At 46.1% G+C, this 22,770-nt stretch overlaps 2 protein-coding genes across 3 annotated transcripts in view; both read left to right on the top strand.

Annotated features, from left to right (window-relative positions):
- MYO9B (myosin IXB) overlaps positions 1–15,594 on the top strand; it is a 46,948-nt gene extending 31,354 nt beyond the window's left edge. The window contains exons 19-41 of the mRNA XM_066566256.1: positions 369–449; positions 567–677; positions 1,172–1,294; positions 1,782–1,931; positions 2,048–2,214; positions 2,768–3,736; positions 4,247–4,313; positions 4,684–4,814; positions 5,458–5,615; positions 5,724–5,902; positions 6,374–6,472; positions 6,962–7,138; positions 7,618–7,659; positions 8,289–8,400; positions 8,487–8,557; positions 9,626–9,824; positions 10,416–10,544; positions 11,116–11,221; positions 11,889–12,020; positions 12,965–13,088; positions 14,029–14,165; positions 14,422–14,549; positions 14,698–15,594. Of these exons, the coding sequence (XP_066422353.1) occupies positions 369–449; positions 567–677; positions 1,172–1,294; positions 1,782–1,931; positions 2,048–2,214; positions 2,768–3,736; positions 4,247–4,313; positions 4,684–4,814; positions 5,458–5,615; positions 5,724–5,902; positions 6,374–6,472; positions 6,962–7,138; positions 7,618–7,659; positions 8,289–8,400; positions 8,487–8,557; positions 9,626–9,824; positions 10,416–10,544; positions 11,116–11,221; positions 11,889–12,020; positions 12,965–13,088; positions 14,029–14,165; positions 14,422–14,549; positions 14,698–15,134 (4,029 nt within the window). The 3' untranslated portion in view covers positions 15,135–15,594. The remainder of the gene's footprint in view (positions 1–368; positions 450–566; positions 678–1,171; positions 1,295–1,781; positions 1,932–2,047; positions 2,215–2,767; positions 3,737–4,246; positions 4,314–4,683; positions 4,815–5,457; positions 5,616–5,723; positions 5,903–6,373; positions 6,473–6,961; positions 7,139–7,617; positions 7,660–8,288; positions 8,401–8,486; positions 8,558–9,625; positions 9,825–10,415; positions 10,545–11,115; positions 11,222–11,888; positions 12,021–12,964; positions 13,089–14,028; positions 14,166–14,421; positions 14,550–14,697) is intronic.
- A 476-nt stretch (positions 15,595–16,070) lies between these two features.
- On the top strand, positions 16,071–21,791 carry USE1 (unconventional SNARE in the ER 1). 2 transcript variants are annotated; one of them, XR_010785089.1, is made up of 9 exons: positions 16,071–16,208; positions 16,347–16,396; positions 16,938–17,016; positions 18,130–18,282; positions 18,462–18,480; positions 19,196–19,226; positions 19,464–19,626; positions 19,828–20,521; positions 21,637–21,791. XR_010785089.1 is itself a non-coding variant. In XM_066566373.1 (8 exons), exons 1-8 carry the CDS (start codon positions 16,071–16,073, stop codon positions 20,008–20,010), a joined length of 816 nt encoding a protein of 271 aa, XP_066422470.1. In that variant the 3' UTR covers positions 20,011–21,791. The 2 variants fall into 2 exon arrangements, 1 of the variants encoding a protein (XP_066422470.1); XM_066566373.1 differs by having other exon boundaries at positions 19,828–21,791.
- The last annotated feature ends 979 nt before the right edge of the window (positions 21,792–22,770 follow it).

Raw genomic sequence — 22,770 nt, 5'->3', positions numbered from 1 at the left:
GGAAAACCAAGTGGGTTTTATTCTTGAAGTTTGTTTGAAGTGGGGTTTATTGCTTGAATAAAGTCAGAGTGCATTCTGAGATGCCATTTATGCCATGAAATGTGTCAGTTCTCTACTGATCATCCTTGTGTACAGATCTAGTGCTACTGTGAGGGTATGTTCAAACCCTGCTTGAAATTCTCTTGAGAAAAGCTAAATACCAAATACAGGGATGTGCTGAGCAACATGGGAGAGTCTGTCTGGATTTTGTATAACCATGAGACCTGAAACAACCTGATTCCTGAGGCAGAAGCTGTCCTGCTGTCAAACACCAAATCACCATCAAAATGCTATCCTGGAGAAACACTTTTGTGACTGTTTCATTTCAGGCTTCACTGAACAAGTTGCTGGAGACCCTGGGCAGAGCTGAGCCATTCTTCATCCGCTGCATCCGCTCCAATGCAGAGAAGGTGAGGCTGCCTCAGAGCTGAGCTGCCTGCAGAGATCCAGGGCTCCAGCCTTGGAATCTCTGTTTCTGCTCAGGCTCCTCAGGCTCTCACTGGCTCTGTTCTGCTGGTCCTTTACAGAAGGAGATGCTCTTTGATGAGAGCTTGGTGCTGCAGCAGTTACGGTACACGGGCATGCTGGAAACTGTGAGGATCAGGAGGTCTGGCTACAGTGCCAAATACACATTCCAGGTACATGGGAACTGAAGTGGGTTGTGCTTTCAGGAATATCTGCTCTCTTCAGGAAACACATCTTGTGGTGTGTCTCTTTGTATGAGGCTCACGATCACTTGGGATGAGCTGTAAAAATGCACGGTAGTTTTGAGAGAGCCAGCATGGTAAAAAGTCATAGTTAAACTGCTGTGGGTTGTCTGCCAGTAAATTTCCTTCACACAACCAGGAAGAAACGTTCTGAGTGCAGTCAGTGCTGTCTAATGTGGGAATTAGTTTTCTGTAAAAAACTCTGTGTAGGTTTAGAGATCACATCCAGGTGATCTTTCCCATTAACAGAGGCTGACTGTAGCCTGCATTTTACATGGAGAAATAGCTCAGTTTGTAGTGAGAGGTAAATATTTTCAGATCCCTGTAGCTTAAGTGTCTTAAATAGATTTCTATTTCAGAGCTAAAACTCCAAACTTGGAAGTTGCCTTCTAACTTTGGTCTCTTGCTGTTTCTGGTTTTTACAGGAATTCATCGACCAGTTTCAGGTGTTACTGCCCAAAACTGCCAAAGCCTCCAAGGAAGACATTTGTGCTTATTTGAATAAACTAAAACTGAATGAAAACTACTATCAAATAGGGAAGACCAAGGTCTGTGAAACTTTCTGTAAGGCAGTAAGAACCACTGCTGTACAGTGCAAAATTCAGTGCAGTTCATTTACAAGTGTTACTCTTCTCTGCTTTTTGTACCTAAATTGGCCATTTTAACTCTTGCAAGTGGTGACACAGAGGTTATACCTGACCCCTTGGGTTTGATGCCAACTGGTTTCTTGACTACAGTACAAATCCATATTATATAGATAGTTTGGGAAATCGTTGCTATTGGCATTTGTCAAACAGATCAATGTTTACATTTTAGAAGGGTTCTGTGATTTGAAAGCTGTAAGGAGAGGTGTAAGTTTTAGAATCCAAACTCTGAAATTTAAAAGGACTTTTATCTTTTGGGCAAGCTATCAGCCAGTAAGGTTTGGTGCAGTGGTACCAAACCATTACCTTATCTGTTACCTTATTCTAGCTCCAGTGGGGGGGCTGAAAGGAGTTACCTGCTTCTTGATGAACTTTTCCTTTAACTGAACAGGTTTTTATGAAGGAGGCTGAACGGCAGATACTACAGGATACACTACACAAAGAAGTGATCAGGAAAATCATCCTCCTTCAGAGCTGGCTCAGGATGGTTTTGGAGAGGAGACGTTTTCTCAGGATGCGGCAGGCGGCCGTTGTTTTACAGGTATCTTTGAGAACTGCCAATAACTGTTATCTTCCTAACAACAAACAAACCAACCCCGTCATGGAGCACTCCCCACCTCGAGGCAGCCTCCCTCAGCTCAGAATGTCCCTCTGCAGGCGTGCTGGCGCTCCCGCCGTGTCAGGATGGCCCTGCAGAGGAACAACGCTGCCATCGAGATCCAGGCGGCCTGGAGGCGGCACCGGCAGAGGAAACGCTTCCTGCAGCTCAGGAGGAGACTCTGTCTCCTGCAGGCCCTGGTCAGGGGGCACCTGCAGCGCAAGAGGTAAAGGGGAAGGAGCAACGTGGCATAAAAACATCAATTTGTCACCTGGCTTCACCTGCCAAGCTCAGCTTGTGTGGTGGGGTGACTTAGTAAACAACTTAGTAAGCAACCTTGTTGCCCAAGGAAGTTGTGGCTGCCCCTGGAAGCGTCCAAGGCCAGGTTGGGTGGGGTTTGGAACACCCTGAGATAGTGGAAGGTGTCCTATCCCCATGGCAAGAGGGATGGGAATGAGATGATCTTAAGGTCCCTCCCAACCCAAACCATTCTGGCATTGTATGAACTTTAAGGTGGTTACTGCCATGTGATACTTCAGTGAGTATCAGGTGGTCAGTGGAGTGTGGACACTGGGTAAGTGCTCAGGACTTGAGCTTTATTCAGCTCAGCTGCCCTGGTGCTGGTGCTTCCAGTCCTGACACCTCCCTGCAGTCCCACTGGCACTGTAGGTGTAGTTTGGGTCTGTGTTGCTATTTGGGCTGCATTTAAGCAGTTGGTGAGCTTTTTTTGACCTCTGGGCATTAAGGATTTGTATTTTCATATTAAAAATTCTTAACAGATACCAGAAAATGGTGCTAGAAAGGCAGAAAGCTGAAGAAAAGCAGAGAGAAATGCAGGAAGATGAAGACAAAGAGCAAGATACGAGCAAGACACGCAACATAGATGAAGATAAGAGCAAGGATGAGCAGAGTGAGCCAGCAACAGATGAGCTGCCTGTGAAACACAAGTCAGAGACAGATCAAGCTGCTGAAGATAAAGATCAAGCTCAGAATGAACAAGCTGAAAACCTGAGCTCGTCTGAGAAAGCCACGTTACCCCAGAAGGTGGAGAGCTCCGAGAGAGTCACCAACAGCCGGGAGAAGCGGGAATCCCGCCGGCAGAGGGGGCTGGAACACAACGACTTGCAGAACAAGCATGCACTCCTGTCCTTGGAAGGACCATCTGCATTGTGCCACGAGGAGCAAACTGTTTCTGAAGAGGCCCTGGAAACTGCTCCAGAGACAGAGAAATGCACAGCACTAGAAGATAATGTCCTTCAGGGAAGCAGTGAGGGAGAGAAAAGTCCAAGTGAAGAAAAAACTCTTTCAGACACTCCACCATCAAGTGAGGTAAAAGAAAGTGATTCTGTTCCTGAGCAACCACCTGGATCAGATGCAGAGGACACGGCAGCTGACAGAACAAAAACACAACAGAATCAAAATAACCAAATAAAAAGCAGCCAAAGCTTTACCTGCCCCGAAAGGCCAACAGATCTTGCACTGAAAGTTCATAGCACTCTGTCTGCTAGTGGCAGCTTCCAGGGCCCTGCTGACTGCTGGGCAGATAGAAACAGGCGGCAGAGGGCAACCAAGGACCTGGACAGCCCCACTTCTGCAATCCAGAGATACGTGGATGACCCAGAGAAGCTGAAGTACAAGAGAGAGAAGTGGAAAGGAAAGAGGCAGTCAGATGCTGGCCAGAATGATGTGCTGAGCCAGTCTCTGGATGGAAGGATACGTGTGGATAAGTCTCCTCAGGATCAGCTAGAGTAAGGACAGCTTCCTTTCTTTTCACAGAAAACAAATATCTGTAATGTTTAAAAATCAATGGAGAGCTCCTGAGAGCCTGTACACTTGGGCCATGTTATGGGAGCACATGGAGTTGTGAACAACTCCTGCTTTTCCTTGGCTCCCAGTCCTGCAGTGAATCTGTATGAGCAGAATGTTTTCAGAAGCTCACAAAAGCTGCAAAGCCTGCCTGGCTGTATTAAAAGGAGGAGTCAGGGCATTAGTTGAAAGAGTGTCTGGAGTTTATTTTCATGTGTCCTTTACCCATTGAAAACAAGGTTTTAGTGACCTGCAGCTTGCAAGCATCAGCCCTCTGATATGGCAGGAAATCTGACATTCCCATGCTTTTTCACTTCTCCAGCACATTTTGCATTTAAAAGTGAATTGCAAGGGCTGACTCAGATGTAGTGTTGATATGTGGGTTATTTAAAAGATGTGAAGAGGCCAAAGGCTTTATTAAAATATGTATTCTGAAACTCATATTACTACAGGAAGAAGGGGAGTTCAGCTTCATTAAGTGACCTCTCAACACTGGCCCAGACTGTTGCCATGAACCAGGTACTGATGCTATTGTGCATATTTGCACTTAATTATCATTGTTTATAAATATTAAAGATTTGTGAATAATTGTCTGTAGTGTATTTATGTTCCTTCAGGTTGATTTTCTTTTTGCTTGATAGCCATGTAAAAACAATAATCAGGAAATATTTTACAGTCATTTGAAAATATAATTTGTAATATATAGATCCTTGATCAAAGCATTAAATATGCTTGGCTCTTGTATTAGGAAGCTAATATCTATTGGGTGAAGTGTTTTGTCTTGATGAAGTATGATGTCTTGATGAAACTTCACCATTCTAGCTTTTAAACCATTTAAAGAATCTGTGTCACTCAAAATGCAGTTTTTGACCCCTCCTCTCTCCTGTAGCTGTCACCAGACCCAATTGAAGAAGAAAAAGGCAACAAGAAATTCCCTGTGCAGAAGAAGCCCAGTGACCACTTCCCCAGCTCGGACACGGCCGTTCCTGTGCAGCCAGCGAGTCAGCAAGGGGATGCCAAGTATGGCTTGTGTGTGGGAATGGCCTGTCTTTCAGAAAATGAAAAAAAAAAGCGATTTTCCATTGGTACTTGAGTTAGGCAGCTTGAGACTGTGACGGTGCAGAGGCACAAGCTGGCATCGGCTCCATGAGTGGCTGTGTTGCTGCTTCGTGTTGCTCTGAGCATGATATCTGAGCCTGCTGAGGAACAGATTCTCTGCTTGCATAACACTTTCTGTGAACTGGTTCTTTTTAAAATAAGAACCAACTTACAGCTGGGATTAAAGGTTCATGTAGTGTAATTCAACACCAGTAGAAAAGCTGAAGAGCCCAGCAAGTGTGTAATGCTGCTTCCCTGGCCTGCTCCAGCCTCTGGCATTCTGCAGCCCAGAGACTTCCTGAGCCAGAAGTGATGTTTTGGATACGTGAGGTGTTGTCTGTGTGTGCTGAAGGTAGTGCTCTGATCTTGTGAATACCAGAAAGTCCAGGGCTGCTTTCACATTGTCTTTCCTTTTTTTTGTGCTGCTCAGTTTTTCTGCAGGTAGGGCCTTAAACATTCCCCATAGTTGTGAACCCTGTTGTGGGTTATTGTTAAGAGCCTGTTCTTGTGGCAGAGCCAGCTTCCATTACAAATGGGACAGACTCGTATCTGCTTTTGTATTCAGGTCTGCTTTCAAAAGCCCTTTGCGCAGACTTTTGGGGAAAAAGCCAGACAAGAAAATTGCAAAGGAGAGTTCTGATGTGATTGAGGAAGGAGACGGCCTCTCCCTGGTGTCTTGTGTCCTCTTTACAGACACAGGAGGTGTCCAGAAGGTTTCAGAAGGTGAGTCTGGTGGTTCAACCCTCAGCACGGCGCGTCTTTCCTGTGAGGAAACAAACGCTGCACAATTCCCTCACCCTGCTTGAACATCCAGATCCATTTCTTTGGCAGCTTCCTTGGGGCAGCCAGGCCGCCCCCAGGCTGGGAAGGAGAGCAGCAAAGCCAAGAAGAACAGAACCATAAAGATCAGCAAGATCGCCAGCGCGTCCCAGAACTGGCGCGCATCCATGGTCCGGGAGATTGCAAACGCCAATGAGCTGAAACACCTGGATGAGTTCCTCCTGAACAAGGTGAAAGGCTCCCAGCCAGGAAAATTCAAACCTTTGTTCACTGTGTGTGTAGAGTTTTAGAGCCTGCTGGTCTAGGTGCAAGTTTGTGTTATAATCTAAAGCAAAAGGGAATTGATTGGATGGTTTGACTGAGTTAGTCTGGATTAAGGCCCTTTCTGTTCTTTTCCATAAGTCACTGAATGCATAATATTGCATTAAATACAATACAAGGCATTCATGTTAATTCTTTGTTTACAAATGAGTGGGCAGCAAAACTTGTATTAAAAAAAAAAAGCAAGAGTTGTAAATAGAGAGTTCTCTAAAGCCCAACTAGCCAACTCTACTGTTTTGTATCATCAGCACAGTGCATTAAAAAAATGTTGTTTTAAATAATTGGAATGGTCACAAATGACTAAGCCCAGCCACTGAAGCCTAACTCTGTTCAGATGTTCTTTTTTTAACAAAATCTGATGCAGATGTATTTTTTCCTAGATCAATGACTTACGCTCCCAGAAGTCTGGTGTTGAATGTTTGTTTTTTGAAGCCACAGAGAAGTTCAGAGGAAACATCAAGACCATGTACTCTGCTCCTGTAAGTAGTAAGTCTCAATAAAGGAAAGTTGGCAGGCAATAAATGAATTGAGTGTGCAGGTTAAAGGCTTGGCCTGCAGCTCTTCAACAAAGCAGTTCAGCAATTCTCAGCACAGAATTCAGAGCTGAATGTTAGACTCATTTTGCAGTTCTGCTGTAATCTCAAGCAACCTGCTTTGTTTTCCTTTGCTCATTCACTCAGCCATAAATTTATTTTTAGAAATGGATGGATTTTGCTGCCTTCAGCCTCCTAATGCTGAGGAGAGGAGCCAACAGCTTTTCCAATATTCTTCTGACACTGCCTTGTGTCAGCCAAGTGCTGTTGGACAGTGCAGGAGGGAAGTGTGTTAACTTGTTTCTGTCATGGGCTGTTATCTTTGACTTTGATCATGGCTGTGAGTTTTCACCTCTGAGCTTAAGTACATGAAAATATGAAACTGTCTCAACAGTATTAAAAAGGAATGTCTGACAAGTATTTTTCCTTCTTTAGAACGGACAAATCCATGTTGGCTATAAAGATCTGGTGGAAAATTACCAGCTCCTAGTTACAAACCTGGCCAAAAAAAGGGAAGAGAAAGAAGTCAAGCTGGTTTTGAATCTCTTTCTATCCCTTCTGGATGAATTCATCAGAGGATATACAAAGAAAGAGGAACCTGAGCAGCCCAAGGTATGAAAGTTGTTCTGCTGCTGGTTTATGGTATGGTGAAACACTGTTGCTCTGTTAACATAGGGCACCTGTGTTACCTCAAAAACCTTTTCCATGGCATTTTTTATTATTTGGGAAACACTTGCCATACACACATCATGTGCATAACAAATTCCGATTGCTGATACACCTTTATGGAATTGTTAATTTCTTAACTTAATATTTTCAGAATCTGAAAGTGTGCAGTTTTTTGGTGAAAACATAGGAGTTCTCTGGAGGTTTGAGAGATGGAGTTGCTTTGTCATCAGGCAGTGAGCTCAGCTGGTTTTTAGGAAGTTGATAGTGTGAGCTCAGACAACCCTCAAACCAAGCTGAAGCTGCAGGATAGTGTCTCGAATGTCTGGAGGTGAAGTAAAGTCTGGGAAACTCGATAAGGGGGAAAAAAAGGAATGGGATGTCTGAATTTCAAAGACTAAGGCCAGTTTTGTTTCCCATTGCAGCAAACCAAAGCCCAGAAGAAGAAACGGAAGCAGGATCGTGCAGTAAGTGCTTTCTTTGTGCAATAATCCAAGTCCTCAGGTGCACTCACAGAACACAAACACCCTTTGAAGAGCTTGATTTTGTACTGATGGTCTGGTTTGTTTTGCATGCTCATTCACTTACCTCTTTTATGAAGATGTGACAATAGAAAACCAGTTTTCACAAAGCAGAGATCTTTCTCATGCAGTGATAGGTGGTATTCAAGTATTATCTTGCTTGTCCATAGCTTCCTTTAAAGTCTAAAGGCTTTCTCAAGCATGGGCTGTTTAAAAGCAAACAACTACTAAATATTAATAACAAAACTACAGCTCTTTTACTGATGAACTTTAAGGCAGCAAGTCAATTCTGAAATATTCCAGCAAACCTAAGTTCCTTAAGATAGGGTGAAATTTGGTTTCAGGGCAAAATAATTGTAAAATAAAAAGTGGAAATGTGAGATAGGGTAGATGGCGTTATTAAAAATAATAAGGTATAATAGTAGTACTAGTAATAGTAATAATAATAATAGTAATAATAATAGTAATAATAGTAATAATAATAATAGTAATAATAGTAATAACAATAACAATAACAATAATAATAATTTTTAAGAGGCAAGAAGAGTTCATTGGTTCCTTGTTGTCTCTCACAGATTGAAGAGCACAATGGCCACGTGTTCACCAATTACCAAGTGAGCATCCGGCAGTCGTGTGAGCACTGCTCCTCCTACATCTGGCCCATGGAGAAGGCCTGTCTATGCAGTGGTGAGTGAACAGGCCATGTAGAAAGTGGGTAATGTAGGGTACAAAGTGTGATTTAGATGCTTGTAACAGTTTGCTCCTTTCTCTAGTTTGCAAGCTGACTTGTCACAAGAAGTGCATGCCCAAAATCCAGAGCAGCTGTACCTCTTGTGGGAAAAAGGTAAGGCCCGTGGATCTGGGATGGGGTTCTGTAGTACCAGAAGTGGTGCATGCAAAATGCTGCCTTTATTTCTCAGTAAATGAACAGTGAATGCCCAGGCACTGAATAAAAACTGCTTCAACAGTTCCCTCCTCAGTCAGAGAGGGACCCTCTGCAGAAACAGAGCATTCTCTTAGGAGGTGATGCTTGAGCTAATTTAGGAACCCTTCTCACAGAGTGTGTGTGCAGTATTGGCCAAACTGATAAAGCAATCCTGCAGTGTGAACCATAAAGGCTCTTTATTGCTGCAGCTCAGCAACTCTGCCTTATGATCCAAATCAGAATAAACCACTCAGCTCTAGCACTTTCTGGAAGCACGAGGTGGTTGTAGCAGGAAGCCACGGCACTGCCTGGCTGGGGCAGGGGCCGAGGGCTCACAGCTGTGTCACCCCAGGGGCAGTGGGCTCATGGCTGTGTCACCCCAAGGGCAGAGGATTCACGGCTGTGTCACCCCAGGGGCAGTGGACTCACAGCTGTGTCACCCCCAAGGGCAGTGGACTCACAGCTGTGTCACCCCAGGGGCAGTGGGCTCACAGCTGGGTTACCCCAGGGGCAGAGGGCTCACGGCTGTGTCACCCCCAGGGGCAGTGGGCTCATGGCTGTGTCACACCCAGGGGCTGTGTCACCCCCAGGGGCAGTGGGCTCACAGCTGTGTCACCCCCAGGGGCAGTGGGCTCACGGCTGTGTCACCCCAGGGGCTGAGGGCTCACAGCTGTGTCACCCCCAGGGGCAGTGGGCTCACGGCTGTGTCACCCCAGGGGCCGAGGGCTCACGGCTGTGTCACCCCCAGGGGCAGTGGGCTCACGGCTGTGTCACCCCCAGGGGCAGTGGGCTCACGGCTGTGTCACCCCCAGGGGCTGTGTCACCCCCAGGGGCAGAGGGCTCACGGCTGTGTCACCCCAAGGGCAGAGGGCTCACGGCTGTGTCACCCCAGGGGCAGAGGGCTCACGGCTGTGTCACCCCAAGGGCAGAGGGCTCACGGCTGTGTCACCCCCAGGGGCAGTGGGCTCACAGCTGTGTCACCCCCAGGGCGAGCAGGACACGGAGCCCTTGCGGGGACACTTTGGGGTGTGTGTGAGTGCCCTGACCAGCGAGAGGAACTCGGTGCCCGTGGTCCTGGAGAAGCTGCTGGAGTACGTGGAGATGCACGGGCTCTACACTGAAGGCATCTACAGGAAATCAGGATCAGCAAATCGCATGAAGGAGCTGAAGCAGATGCTGCAAGAAGGTCCAGGCAGTGTTGTCCACTCTTTGCATGTCATTGCATGATATCAGTTTTCTCGGCAATTCTCTTCTATCTGAAAGTATCTGTCACTTCTTAGTATTTAAAGCAGCTTTTTGCTGACTGTTCAGGCTGTATTATTTTTGTTGGCTGCCAAAAGCTGTTTAGTACCTTTAAATTACTATCTTCTGCCTATTTTTAACTTCTGAATTGTCCACTTAGTAGATATGAAATAATTGTAAAGTTTTTCTTTGGACTGCTGTACATACTGAGTGTCCAAGAGGCCTCATTACATTCATTTGGGAACTCTGGCAAGGTGTGGTCATGATGTTTGTGTTCTAGCAAGGTTAAAATCTCTTTTTCCTGGATGTTGAATTCCAGAGTGGCTTTGATAGAAGATGTGAACTGCATGTCCCCCAATACCTTGGCAATCGTGTTATCAGACTTATCAACTCAATTCAGAAGTTTAAAATAGGCAGAAGATAGTAATTTGCATTCTGTGAACGGGAGATTAGAATGTTTCTAATCTTATTTCTATGGGATCTCATTGTGTGCATCAAAGGAATGAACTGCTCTAAATAAAACATTTCTTTTCAGACCCAAACTCAGTGAAACTGGAGAATTACCCTATTCACACCATCACAGGGATCCTTAAGCAGTGGCTGAGGGAATTGCCAGACCCACTGATGACCTCGGCACAGTACAATGATTTTCTCAGAGCTGTAGGTAGGTTTAAAAACCATTCTTCAAGCATTTCTGCTTTACCTCATTGTGTCCTTGGGAAAAGAAATTCTTAAGATGCTCATGCTGACTAAACAGCTCCTTCCAGTGCACTTAAAACAATGATTTTAGACATTTTACATAAAACACTCCTCAGGGAATTTCTCCTCCAGCTTACTTCATCTTGCTTCAGGATTCTTTTTTTATTTTTAATGTGTCATTTACAGCTGCTTTTTCTAAAAACTGAATAAGCATGTCAATAAGTTTTCTTTCAGGAAGGGTTTTTCTTGTTATTCTGAACCAGATCTGGATATACAGATACTTTAAACACCTAGATTCTTTTAACTTCAGTGGGATTATGGCACCCTAGATAGTGTTGGAGGTCTTAGTGATGATTGCTAACAGCAGCAGCACCTGAAAATGCAGGATAACTGTAGAGCCACGAGGGGTACTTCAACAGTCAGTTGTAATAGTTGCTAAATGAAGTGACAGTAAGATTTAACAGAATTTAGGAATTTTAAGCTTTCCACTAGCCTAGCACAGCAATTAATATCTTGTGTTTTCTCCCTTTGTGCAGAACTGCCAGAGAAACAGGAGCAACTCTGTGCCATTTACAGTGTCCTGGAGAAGCTCCCACAAGCAAATCATAATACCTTGGAACGACTCATCTTCCATCTTGTCAAGTAATGAGTTTAATTTCTTCATTTGTAGAGAAACTTTGAGTCTGAATGCTGCTTGGAATCCTTCTAAATTGTTAAACACCTTCAGTGTCAGTGTGGGGATTGTGCTGCTGGTTTGGAAATGAAAGAATTCAAGCTGGTAGTTGTGCTCATGAACAGGTGTGTGGTTACTTCTACACCTGGTATTTGGATCAAACCAGGGAAGAACAACTTTGAGGACAAGGTAGATCTCAAAGCCTTGGTGAATCATCCAAGCACCAGGATTTAGACAGAGGGGCTTGTAGTGACCTGAGGAGGAGCACAGGCAAGTGCCAGGAGCAGGGATAAATGTTGCTGGGAAAGGGCTGCTCTTACCCAGGGAACCTGGGGACTTTCCAAGCAGCCCTCTGAACATGGGCAGAAGGGATTTTTGAAGAGAAGATGCTGAATCGCCAACATACTTTTAAGAAGCTACCAGACTAGCTTAGCCTGGGCGACTCCCTGGTCCTTTGATACGTGAAATGTTGTCCACTTAGTAGGTATGGAACAATTGTAAAGCTTCTTTGGGCTGCTGTAGATACTGAGTGTCCAAGAGTCCTCCCTATGTCATTTGGGAACTCTGGCAAGGTGTGATCAGGGTGTTTGTATTCTAGCAAGGTTAAAATCTCTTTTCCTGGCTGTTGAATTTCAGAGTGTCTTTGATAGAAGATGTGAACCGCATGTCCCCCAACGCCTTGGCCATCGTGTTTGCTCCGTGCCTCCTGCGCTGTCCTGATACCTCTGACCCCTTGACCAGCATGAAGGATGTCTCAAAAACAACCATGTAAGTTTTGGCAGTCTGCTGAGAAGCATTGTTTTGGAATGGGATGGAAGGTCAGCACCACTACCTGTATTTGTTACAACTTTATTCGTATCAAGCTGAGAAGATGAGGTTCAAGAGTTGTTGAATTCTATCTCTGCCAGTGCTGCCAGTTCATACACCCCTCTCAAACCTTCCACCTGTTTTACTGTGCATAGAGTAGGATGATCTATAACTCTTTACTGTCAGGTTTTACATCGAGATAATCTATTTTTGGGGGGCTTGTACCCTAATTATCTATCTTGCTGAGATCCAAGGCATAATAAAAAATATTATATCGAATTAAACTGTCTCCTGCATACTTAGAACCCCCGATGATCTCTTCCGCATTGTTCTTTGAATTGAAGAAAGTTCTGTCCTTGACCCTCTCTGTTCTCCTCAGCCTCCAGTAACTCTGGCTGTGAGAGCCCCTCACCATCCTCACTGCATGGCTGGCCTTGCCTCTGCCTCCAATGGAAACACACTTTGAAAACTGACAGCTTTTTGTAACTTCTTACTGATCCCTGGGGCCACAGAGGTGGCAAAGGGCAGTTGCAGGCCCGTTGTGTCTCTGCCAGCCTGTGCCAGCACAGGGACATGAGGTAGAAGCAGCAGGAGCTGTTGGCAGCTGTGGTAATGTCTGTGTGCTCACCACTGTGTACAGCCAGCACAGGAGGCTCTGGTGATCCCAGGAGGAACATGTGCCATTACCTGTCACCATGACCTGTCCTGCTGTGCCCGCTGTGTTGGACTCTTCACCCTGTTACCATGCAGTGCTGCTGTGAGGGATGGGCTGGCACACTGTGGTCTCACTCCAGCCACGTGTGTGACAAACACCCCCAAGCCAGGAGCAGCATCCCACCCCACCATGGCTGTTTTAGAACCTTCAGGGTATGAGGCAGCTCAATAACACCTTGCCTTTCTCACAGGTGTGTAGAGATGCTCATAAAGGAGCAGATAAGGAAGTACAAGATAAAAATGGAAGAAATCAATCAGCTGGAAGCAGCAGAGAGCTTTGCTTTCCGACGGCTCTCGTTGCTTCGGCAGAACACGGTAAGTGTTGAAATAAAACTTCCAAATAAAACTTGCACCAATTTCTTGGGGAGGGAGTGCTACTTCTGTCCATCCATTCAGCGAGTCAGAAATCAGCTGGGAAAAAAGCAACTGCCCAAAGCTGTAGGTAGGAGCTAAATATACAGCTGCACTGAGGTTCTGATAAATGAAGGGTGCAGGGGTGGGAATCTGCTTTTGTACTGGTCAAAATCTATTCCTATGTAATTCTGTCAGTGGAACTAAGATTGAGTGTCTGATATGGCAAAAGAATTCCTTCACTCCAGAGATGGCTGGTGTGCAAAAATATGCTGCATTCTAGGAGGGAAAATACTCTTTGTTTTTGTTGTACTGATTAATACAAACCAAACTGTGTCTGATCAGAGGCTGCATATAGTGAATTTGGTCTCCATTTCTCCTAGCTCTGGCCTATAAAACTTGGGTTCTCTTCCCCTTACGAGGGGAAGCTGGTATGTACAACTGCCTGCCTCCAGCGCATGGGTTTTTCTTATGGTACTCTTGCATGACTAAAATACTTACACGGGTTGTAACTCAGTTTTAAATGTTCTTTTGAGCAATCACGACTGCATGTACTGGTGCAACTTCCTCCCCAGACTGCATGCAGGGCTGCTGGGCTCTTCTGTCATCACCTGATATTTTATAGACACTGCGTGTAACTTACATTGGATGTAATAATATTACTCATTAAGTGACTACTAAAACTAAGCTGAGCCTCACAGATCAAAAAAAGGTAACAAAATCCTGGATATCAGGTGAACGGGAAATTTTCTTATGTTTTGAAACATTTGTGGGGATAACTAACAGCTCTTCATCAATTCCATCAGCCTCTCCTTTGACCCACTCATTTGTCTTCCACTCTGAAACTTGCAGCTGGGTGTAGCTGCTTGTGACTGACAAGTGTTAATGTGAATCTGTCTTGCAGAGTAAAAGCTCTCAGGTCAAAGGAAGTGACAGTGGCACCTCAGAGCTGGACTCTGTGCATGAAGAGGAGGATGTTTCTGAAGCCAACCGGGAGAAGGAGATTCTCATCGATCGCATACAGTCAATAAAAGAAGAAAAGTAAGTCCCCCTCTACCTGCTCAGGCCATGCCCTTTGCACTTGGAGGGAACACAGGTAGTAAAGCAGGATACCTTCTGTCCAAAAGGATCTAACTCTGTTCTGTAAGGCCTTGACAAGAGGGGAAAGGAAAATACAAAGCACTAGCTGAGAGAAAAGAAGTGAGCATTAATAGTTAATGACTACATGCTTTACCTCTGAACATGAGCTGGGTGAAGGTGCTTGTGTCAGAGGTGCTGCAGCCTGTGTTTGATGCAGGGAGGACATCACTTACCGCTTACCTGAGCTCGACCAGCGAGGCTCTGACGAGGAAAACGTGGACTCAGAGACCTCTGCGAGCACAGAGAGCCTGCTGGAGGACAAACCAGGCCGGGTGGATACCGAAGGTCAGTATTAAGGTAGTAAGTGCTTTTCTTTATTCTACATCTTTCATTGCATACAGCCAGCTGACCAAACATTATCTGGTCATGGTGGCTCGTATTGAGTTACATTTTAGGCCTGCTATCAGTCTCTAAGTATCTTCTTTCTTTAAAGCAATTATTGGATTACACTGCTGTGCTCAGAGCTCCAGCGTGCCTGCCAAAGACATTTGCAAAGTGCCTTCTCTCCCGCAAACCTCTTCAGATTCTTACTCTGCACCCCTGGCTTCAAGACGCAGATACTCCTTAACACTGTCCAAGATTAAAGTGCCCCGTCGAACTCCAGTGATGCCAACAGCAAACATAAAACTTCCTCCCGGGATGTTCAAATGTACAGAATCCCAGGACGAGGCTTTCTCTAAGGAAGAGTGTCAGAGGGTGCAGCGGAGGGAGCAGCCAGCCAGGCGGACTGACAGCATCCACTCGGTGTACATTGCACAAGGGTCTGCACTGGCCCACGCTCAGGAACTCGGGGATGAATACGAACCCACAGCAAAACTCAAGCGCAGGTTCTCAGACCCTTACTCTCACATTCCCTGTGTGGAGAAGTGAAATTTTTCAGTGCTCTGGACTCTTCTTGAAGTCGACCACAGCTTTGGCTTTAACCCTTTGAAGGCTGTGAGCTCATTCATGGCCTTTTAAGTGGCTGTGAGGGAAGGCAGCCCAGAAATGTACAGTACTGTAAGGGTTAAGCAAGGTTGTTTAAAGCAAACATTCTCCACTTTAAATTAAAACCTTGCAAAGAAAGTAAACTCTCATGTTGAGTAAAATACATGGATTGAGTGTACAGGAACCAGGCCCCCCCATTCCGCTGCTGTGCCTTTTCCATTTGCCTTACAATGGACTCTCACGGGACCAACAGTCAGTTTAGGTCAATGTGTGTTGCCTTAATGTTTTGTATGATTTTATGACAATTTTCTCTATGGTTTACAGAATTGTAATGTGGTAATAGCCTTAATTGAGACCAACATATATAAAAATGTTTATTAAAACATTGCACTTTTAAAAAATACATGTGGTAGTCGATCGATGTCTAACAAGCAAGTTATTCCGAAGGAAGCCTTTACTTGGGTTACTGTTTTTATGAAGTAGTGATAAAGAACGGGGGAAAGGGAAGCACTAACGCGGCTGTGGTGTGTGGTGGGGAGGATTTTGGTGCTGCTGGAGCAAAGGGGAGCTCCCATTGCTGGGGGTGCTGTGCGAGCCGCCTCACCTCCATGCAGGGACACAGCCGAGGGCGAGCTGCCATCCCACAGCAGCTCCTTGAGGCCACGGCCATGCCCCGGCCCCTCACGGCGCTGCACCATCTTGGAGTGAGGGAAGAGCTCAGCTCGGCCCCAGCGCTGCCCCGAGCGACAGCTGCCACTGTGCCCGTGTGCACGCCTTGGGTTTGGGGTGATATGGGGGAGGTTTTTGGGTTTTTTAAATAAACCGGGGCGGTCACGGCCCGCCCGGCGCTTCCCGCCCCTCCCCGCGCCCCGCCCCAAGATGGCCCCCGGCGCTGAGGCGAGTTCCGGTGCCAGCATGGCGGCGACGCGGCTGGAGCTGAACTTGATGCGGCTCCTGAGCCGGTGCGAGGCGCTGGCGGCGGAGCGGCGGGACCCTGAGGAATGGCGGCTGGAGAAGGTGAGGCCGCCGCGCCCCTCCCGCTCCTCGGCCCCTCAGTAACCGAGACGGGAGCGCTGTGGCGTTAAACCCACAGCCTTTGCAAGACAGGGGAATTCTCCTTAATGCTGTCGTTTAAAATCTTGGTTTTGCCCTCAGTATGTGGCTGCTCTGGAGGACATGCTCCGGGAGCTGAAGAAGCAGTCCAGGTGAGCGCTCTGAGCCCCTGGGTGCCTGTTGTGGGTTTGTGCTTCAGGGTGTGCCAGGGGAGGTTTACGTTGGATACCAGGAAAAATTCCTTCAGTGAAAGTGGTAAAACACAGGAAAGAGCTGCCCAGAGAAGTGATGGAGTCACCATCTCTGGAAGTGTTCAAAGAGAGAGCAGATGTGGCACTTTGCAATATGGTTTAGTGGAAATGGGGGGATTCAGTCGAAGATCATATCTGGTGATCTTGGAGGTCTTCTCCAACATCAATGACCCTGTCATTCAATAATCTCTTACCTGTAAGTCAGCCATAGCCCACAAACACCACAGCAGTGTGTTTTCCCTGTGGAAATACATATTCCTTGAGCCCTCCCTGCCTTGGAAAAGGTGATATACAGAGGGTTGCAAGTGTATTTCTGACCTGAGGCTATTTCTGCTTCTTTGAAAAACCATGTGGGGTTTTTTTATTATTGCACTTGGAAAGTAGAATGCTAGAAAATGCTGATAACTTTTGGTTTTGATATTGTTATCTTTCAATTCAACAGCAAGCCAGCTCCTGAGCTGCTGAATGAATACTCTCGCAAAGTGGACTTCCTAAAGGGACTCCTAGAAGCTGAAAAATTGGTAAGATCTACTAGTTCAGCTTGAAAAGATTCCAGTATTCTGTGTTTATATTCACCTATTGCCTGCTTCCTGTGCTTGCTTTTACCTTACCTCTCAAAATAACAGTTGATAAAATCTTATTAGGCACTCCTTGTGAAAGCCTGAGTAAATAGATTGGATTCATATTTTGTTAAAAGGAGGTATTGTATGAAACTTCAAAAGCAAAGTGTGTGTTGTGTTCATCTTTCTCACTCCTTTGCTGTGAGATGCAAGGGCAGGTGCTGTCCCTCAGGCCTGACACCTCTCTGGGCTGCTCCCAGCTGCACCTGGAGAGCTGTGAAATGCCAGCGAGCTGGGTTTAGTCAGTGAGGTACAGCCAGTGCTGCTGTTCGGGCTGAATTCCCTGTTGGGAAGCGTCTCTGTCTCTCTGGGAGCCCCTCAGGAACCTGGCCACCCCCTGCTCGGCCAACAGCAGGGGACAGACACTCTCTTGTGCCCTGAGGGTACTGAGGGCAGCCAGGCTGGTCACCTTTGCAGCAGGAGAGGCACCAGAGACATTGGTAGAGGATAAAAGGGCCGACTCTTAGCAGGGGTTCATCCAAATTGGGAGCTCCCACACCTCAGGGGGCTCCTGCTGAGAGCCCCGGGAGAGGTGCCAAGGTTACATTGAAAGGGAGGTGGGAACATAAAGTAGATGACATTTACTGAGCAATAAGAAAAATTAAGGTTTGGATACTGGGGAATGGACATTTAGGTCAGCCTATGGAGAAACACTTGGGGGGTGACCCCTGGCTTCTGGCTGATCACTCAATGTCCTGGAGGAAAGTTCTAGATGGAGGGGATGGGATGCTGAGTGACTGACACAGAGCCAGGGTGGGGATTTGGGGATGATCTCAGCAAAGGAAAGGGATTACACAGGTAGAGGGAGGGGACTACAATCTGTAATACTTTGTAATAGTTTTGGTTTTGTATCCCTGCATTTTTCCCATATAGTTTACTCCAAAGTATAAAAACACCACAACAGGGAAGCAGCTGTGGGATTGCACCCCTATCCTATGTGTGGGTCCCACCCCAGCTGCCTCACGCTGCACGGTGTCATATCCATGACTGCTCCCTGCTTTTTCCCACTCCCAGTCTTCATCGACAGAAAAAGCTCTGGCAAACCAGTTCCTGGCCCCGGGGCGCACCCCGACGACAGCCAAGGAGAGAACCCCGGCCACCAGAACCGTGCACCTGCAGACCAAGGCGCGCTGCACGGGCCAGATGAGGAGCGAGCTGCTGGGCACGGTGCGTTCAGCGCTGCTGCACACATCGTCCTGCTTGTGTTCAGCTGCCTCCCAAGTGTCCCAGGCTGCCTGGGGAGGCGCCTCTTTATCTCTAAATCCTGGGCACAGGCGCTCTGCCAGGCCTGTCCTTTATCACTGCCCCTTTGTAATCTGCTGTTTTGGTTCTCTCTCTCCTCCCAGGACCCCCTGGCTACTGATGGTAAGTTCAGTCTGTTGGTTCCTCTAACTGTAGTCAACCTGAGTCTTACAAAGAGGGGAAGAGGGAGGTCAGGTATTCAAGATTCCCCAAAGTGTACTTTTAATTTAGTGCCTCACTTCTTTTCAAGACAACAGATTTTAAAAACAAACTAAACCAAAACCCCTGACAGATGAAAGCAGAAGCGTTGTTATCAATGGTGGCAGGGACTTGCAGGAAGCTCTTTTTGTAGCATTCATGCAGAAACGGACATTCTAATTACAGAATTAGCAGGGGTAATTTATTTTGTGCCTGTTCCCTTCTGCTCTGAGCAAACCATGTGATCCTGGGTGCTTTGAGTAGGTGTTGTTCAGTTCCTCTGGAATACACAGCCATGTTATTCACGTAGGGAACTGGGAGGATTTAATTTGAGGTTTCCATGGCTACTGTTAGAGCAGCTGGAGCTGGGCCAATCTAACGTGTCCTGAAAGAACACTGAGACACACAGGCTGAAACCCTGCCCTCAGGGATGTGATTCAGCTGGGGTTTTTCCCCTCTTTTGATGTTGGGTGTCCTCTTTTCCCTGCAGAAAGCAGGTAAGCATTTGACACCCATATTCCTCGGGGTAGAGGCTAAGTAGGATTTGGATATCTAAAAATCCCTTACAGGAGACTTGTTTTTTCAGCCTGTGATTGCATGGGAATTTAGAACATGCTAAGCACTTTTTTTATTTTTCCAGATTCTGAGGAGTTGAACATAAGGAGGCGAAAGTAAGTCAAAATTTCTCATTCCAGTGCTCAGTGTTTTGGGAACTGTTTTCCCAATGACCTTTAAATCCCTGATATGCTTTAAATTAGGTGAAGTGCCTGCTTATAGAGACCAAAATATAATGCCTTCAGTTGACTCAGTGGGCTTTGTTGTCTTGTAGAGATGTAAAACCTGGGGCAGACTTGTGAGATCAACCCACAAGGAAATGTGAATCCCTTTTTCCCCTCGTGCTCTTGCAGAGGCCTCACATCAGACGAGAAGCAGTCGGCAGTGGAGCTGGATGCTGTGCTGCAGCACCACCAGGACATGCAGGAGAAGCTGGCTGAGGAAATGCTCAGCTTGGCTCGCAGCCTCAAAAACAACACTCTGGCTGCCCAGAACGTGATCAAACAGGACAACCAGGTAGTGCATGTTGAGCTGTGGCCCCTCAAGTTTTGCAACCCACAAGGTTCAAGTGCTGATGTGTGAAATCCTGTAGCTTGATTCCAGGTGGGATCAGAGTGGGGGTAACACCTGCCTGCAGCTGAAGCTTTTCTCTGTTGGAGGAAGCTGCCAGACCTGGCAGCTGAGAGGCTGACCCTGTTTGCTCTCTTTGCTCCACAGACACTGTCACACTCCCTCAGGATGGCAGACCAGAACTTCGAGAAGCTCAAGGACGAATCCGACCGCCTGGAACAGCACGCCAAGAAATCTGTCAACTGGCTGCTGTGGATAATGCTAATTGTAGTCTGTTTTATATTCATCAGCATGATTCTCTTCATCAGGATTTTCCCCAAACTGAAATGAAAATTTCATTTTACTTAAAGCTGCCTGCAGTGCAGTGGGAAAGCTCAGCTGGTGTGAGAACTGTCACAGTCAGTGCCCTTAGAGAGGCTGTGCAAGGCCTCCCTTGCATCTCCTCCCTGTGCAGGCAGTGGGGGAAGGCTTTCCTGAGGAAGCCTTTCCACACTTGCATACTTGTTTACTTGGTGACTCTTGCTGCCTCCTGCAGGGAGAGCTGAGGTAAGGATGAGAATTTGCACTAAGTTGCTAACAAGTTCTTTAGTGGATAAATACAGTCATTTTTAATGTGTTTGTGACAAATGTTATGACTCCTAAAAGGCGTTTAGTCAATACAAAGTTAAATAACAGTTGAAGTCTTACATTCTTTCCTGTCTTCACAGCTTTTCTGTATTGACCTAGGAGCTTGCTGCCAACAGGATATTTAATTTCAGTTCTGTACATACACAGCTGCAGGTGTAGAAAGAGAATTCTGCTGTTCAGGTCCTTGCTTGGCTAAGATTCAGAGTATCAAAAGGTAAAACTCTTCTCAGGCTCACCTTTTGCCCAGATGGGACTTTGTACTTCACCATTTTCACCAGTTTAGATTACTACAGGACTGGAGCTGCTTTCTGTGCAGTGTTTGCCTCCCTTTTGTGCGTGCAAATGTTCTCACTTCTCATTGTGGTGTTGATGCCATTGCCTGGAGGAAACACTGTGACCCTGCCACCTCCAGCTGTATACACAGTGCTGCAGGTGGCACACACCTCACCTGTGCAAACATGCTTGTGCTGGAAGATGAGGGCAAAGGAAGGTGGTGTCTTCAAGACAGAAATAATAATTTAAAAATATTCAGCCTTTCTTTTTGAGCAAATTATTCCTGTTGTCTTAAGAGTTCACTAAAATAAAACAGAGAAAAAAGAAACTCATATTTTTAAAACGCTGCTGCTAGAAAAACTGTAGTAAAGCAGGGTTTGTGTGACAGCCTGAGAGTCTGTGGAGGTGCTTGTGATAAGCTGAAAGCAAAGCCTTGTGCATCCTGCTGTTCAGCTGTGTCCCATGCAGGAGGTGAGGGGCAGCAGGTGACCCTGGCTGTGCTTTGGTCTGGAACCAAACCATGGGGTGTTCCAGGCCTGGCTGCTGATCCCAACAGCCCCAGGACAGGGGGTGAGGGGGGAAGAGCTGTTTGTCACAGCTGGGTAATTCTTAGGAACATCCAGCTTTGCTTTGAACACACCCCAAAGCACCAGGCTCTGTGTCAGAGCCCTGCTCTCCTCTGTACAGAAATGTGACATTTCCCATTTCCCATCTCTGGTAATGAAGGCAGTTAACATTTTTTACACAAAATATTTCTGTTCATTTAACACAGTGTTTGCAATGTAGTGTGCCACTCACTTATGGATTATCAAATGAATAATTATGAGGTACAACTTTTAATTCCAGTTACTCAGATATCTGCAATATACTCCTGTTTTACTTACCTTGAATTTAGAGAAATTTATTGTTGTAGCAATCAGTTTATGGACATTTCTACATTTCCCAGTTGTTTTCCTTCATCTGTATGTAAAGTCTGACATTTCACTGTGCTTCATTAGTCAATGCTGTGTCACCAAATTATTTTTCAATTCTGATTGTTCACTACTTTCCCTGCAGGCATTTCAGTGCTGAGCTCTTCTCTTGGAGGCTGAATGTGATGCTGGAATGGTTTTTGTCTGTGAGATTTTGGGATGCAACATTAATGCTTCATTGTCCATAACACTGTCTTCTTTATTACTTGAAATAAATTATTTTTTTCCTAGTTTACAAAAGATTTGGTGCATCACTGCAAAGAAGTTTAAAACTGACTTTTGCTATCAGCAAAATGGGTTGCCTGTAACTTTTTGGCACTTTTAAATTAGGAAATTTTTGATTTGAATGAAAGGGAGCTGCTAGTGATAGCTTGTCTCCAAGAAAACATCCACCCCTCCAAGTCACAGATACTGATTTACAAAGAAACCTGCATGGAGTGAGTTCAGAAACCACTTAACTTTTGCCCATTGACAGTTCATGGGTGTTTGTTATGTTGAATGAACGGCCAGGAGTGAACCCTGTAACACTTTTTGTTATCTCCAGCAGCCGTTGAGCACTGAGCCTCTGCTTCCTGGGGCTTCTCTCCCAGGTGGAAAAACGTTCCCTTCTCCTCCCAACCCAACGGATCCACTGCCCTGCACACAAAGGCTGGGTTGTTGTCTTTGCTTTTCTGAAGTTCATTTAGCAATTGCAGTCATTCAACACCACTTTGAAGATGGGAGCCGGTGCTATTTAGAATAAACAATGACTCAGGGCTTTGTGACATTTCCCAGATGAATGACAGTTTTTATTTTTGACTGACCTGTGGGGGGTGGTGGATGCTCTGTTGCTCAGCCCTCAGCTCCATTTCGTGGCACAGGGCTCTGTGCAGCTCTCCACAGAATAATACATACAGAATATGTATAGAAATGGCCTTCTGTGAGAGTTGCTTAACTTTCCCAAAAGCTTGGGAAATCCACATGGGCAGATGTTTATCAGGCACAGGGCTGGGCCTTGCTCGGTTTCTTGGCAGCCTACCTGCTTAGAGAGAGCAAGGAGAATTAAACCAAAACCCTTCTGGAGGCTTGGGTCATGTCAGGCCAGTGGATGCAGAGGTTCAGAGTCTGGCAGCAGCAGTGGCTCCGGGTCAGTGTAAGCTTTTCTGGCAAACACCCTTGGTGGCAGAGACTCTGTGTGTTACAATGCTCAGTGTTCAGCAGTGTCCTCAGCACAGATGGG

The sequence above is a fragment of the Molothrus aeneus genome, chromosome 27, assembly GCF_037042795.1.
Source record: "Molothrus aeneus isolate 106 chromosome 27, BPBGC_Maene_1.0, whole genome shotgun sequence".
Lineage (NCBI taxonomy): Eukaryota > Metazoa > Chordata > Aves > Passeriformes > Icteridae > Molothrus > Molothrus aeneus.
This window is presented reverse-complemented; position numbering and strand designations above follow the sequence as displayed.

Bases quoted from the DNA above. Each gene is read 5' to 3' on its own strand.
- USE1 (XM_066566373.1), top strand. From the start codon at position 16,071: ATGGCCCCCGGCGCTGAGGCGAGTTCCGGTGCCAGCATGGCGGCGACG. The intron at 19,227-19,463 runs GTAAGTCAAAAT...GTGCTCTTGCAG, and splicing joins TTGAACATAAGGAGGCGAAA to AGGCCTCACATCAGACGAGA. The intron at 19,627-19,827 runs GTAGTGCATGTT...TTTGCTCCACAG, and splicing joins TGATCAAACAGGACAACCAG to ACACTGTCACACTCCCTCAG.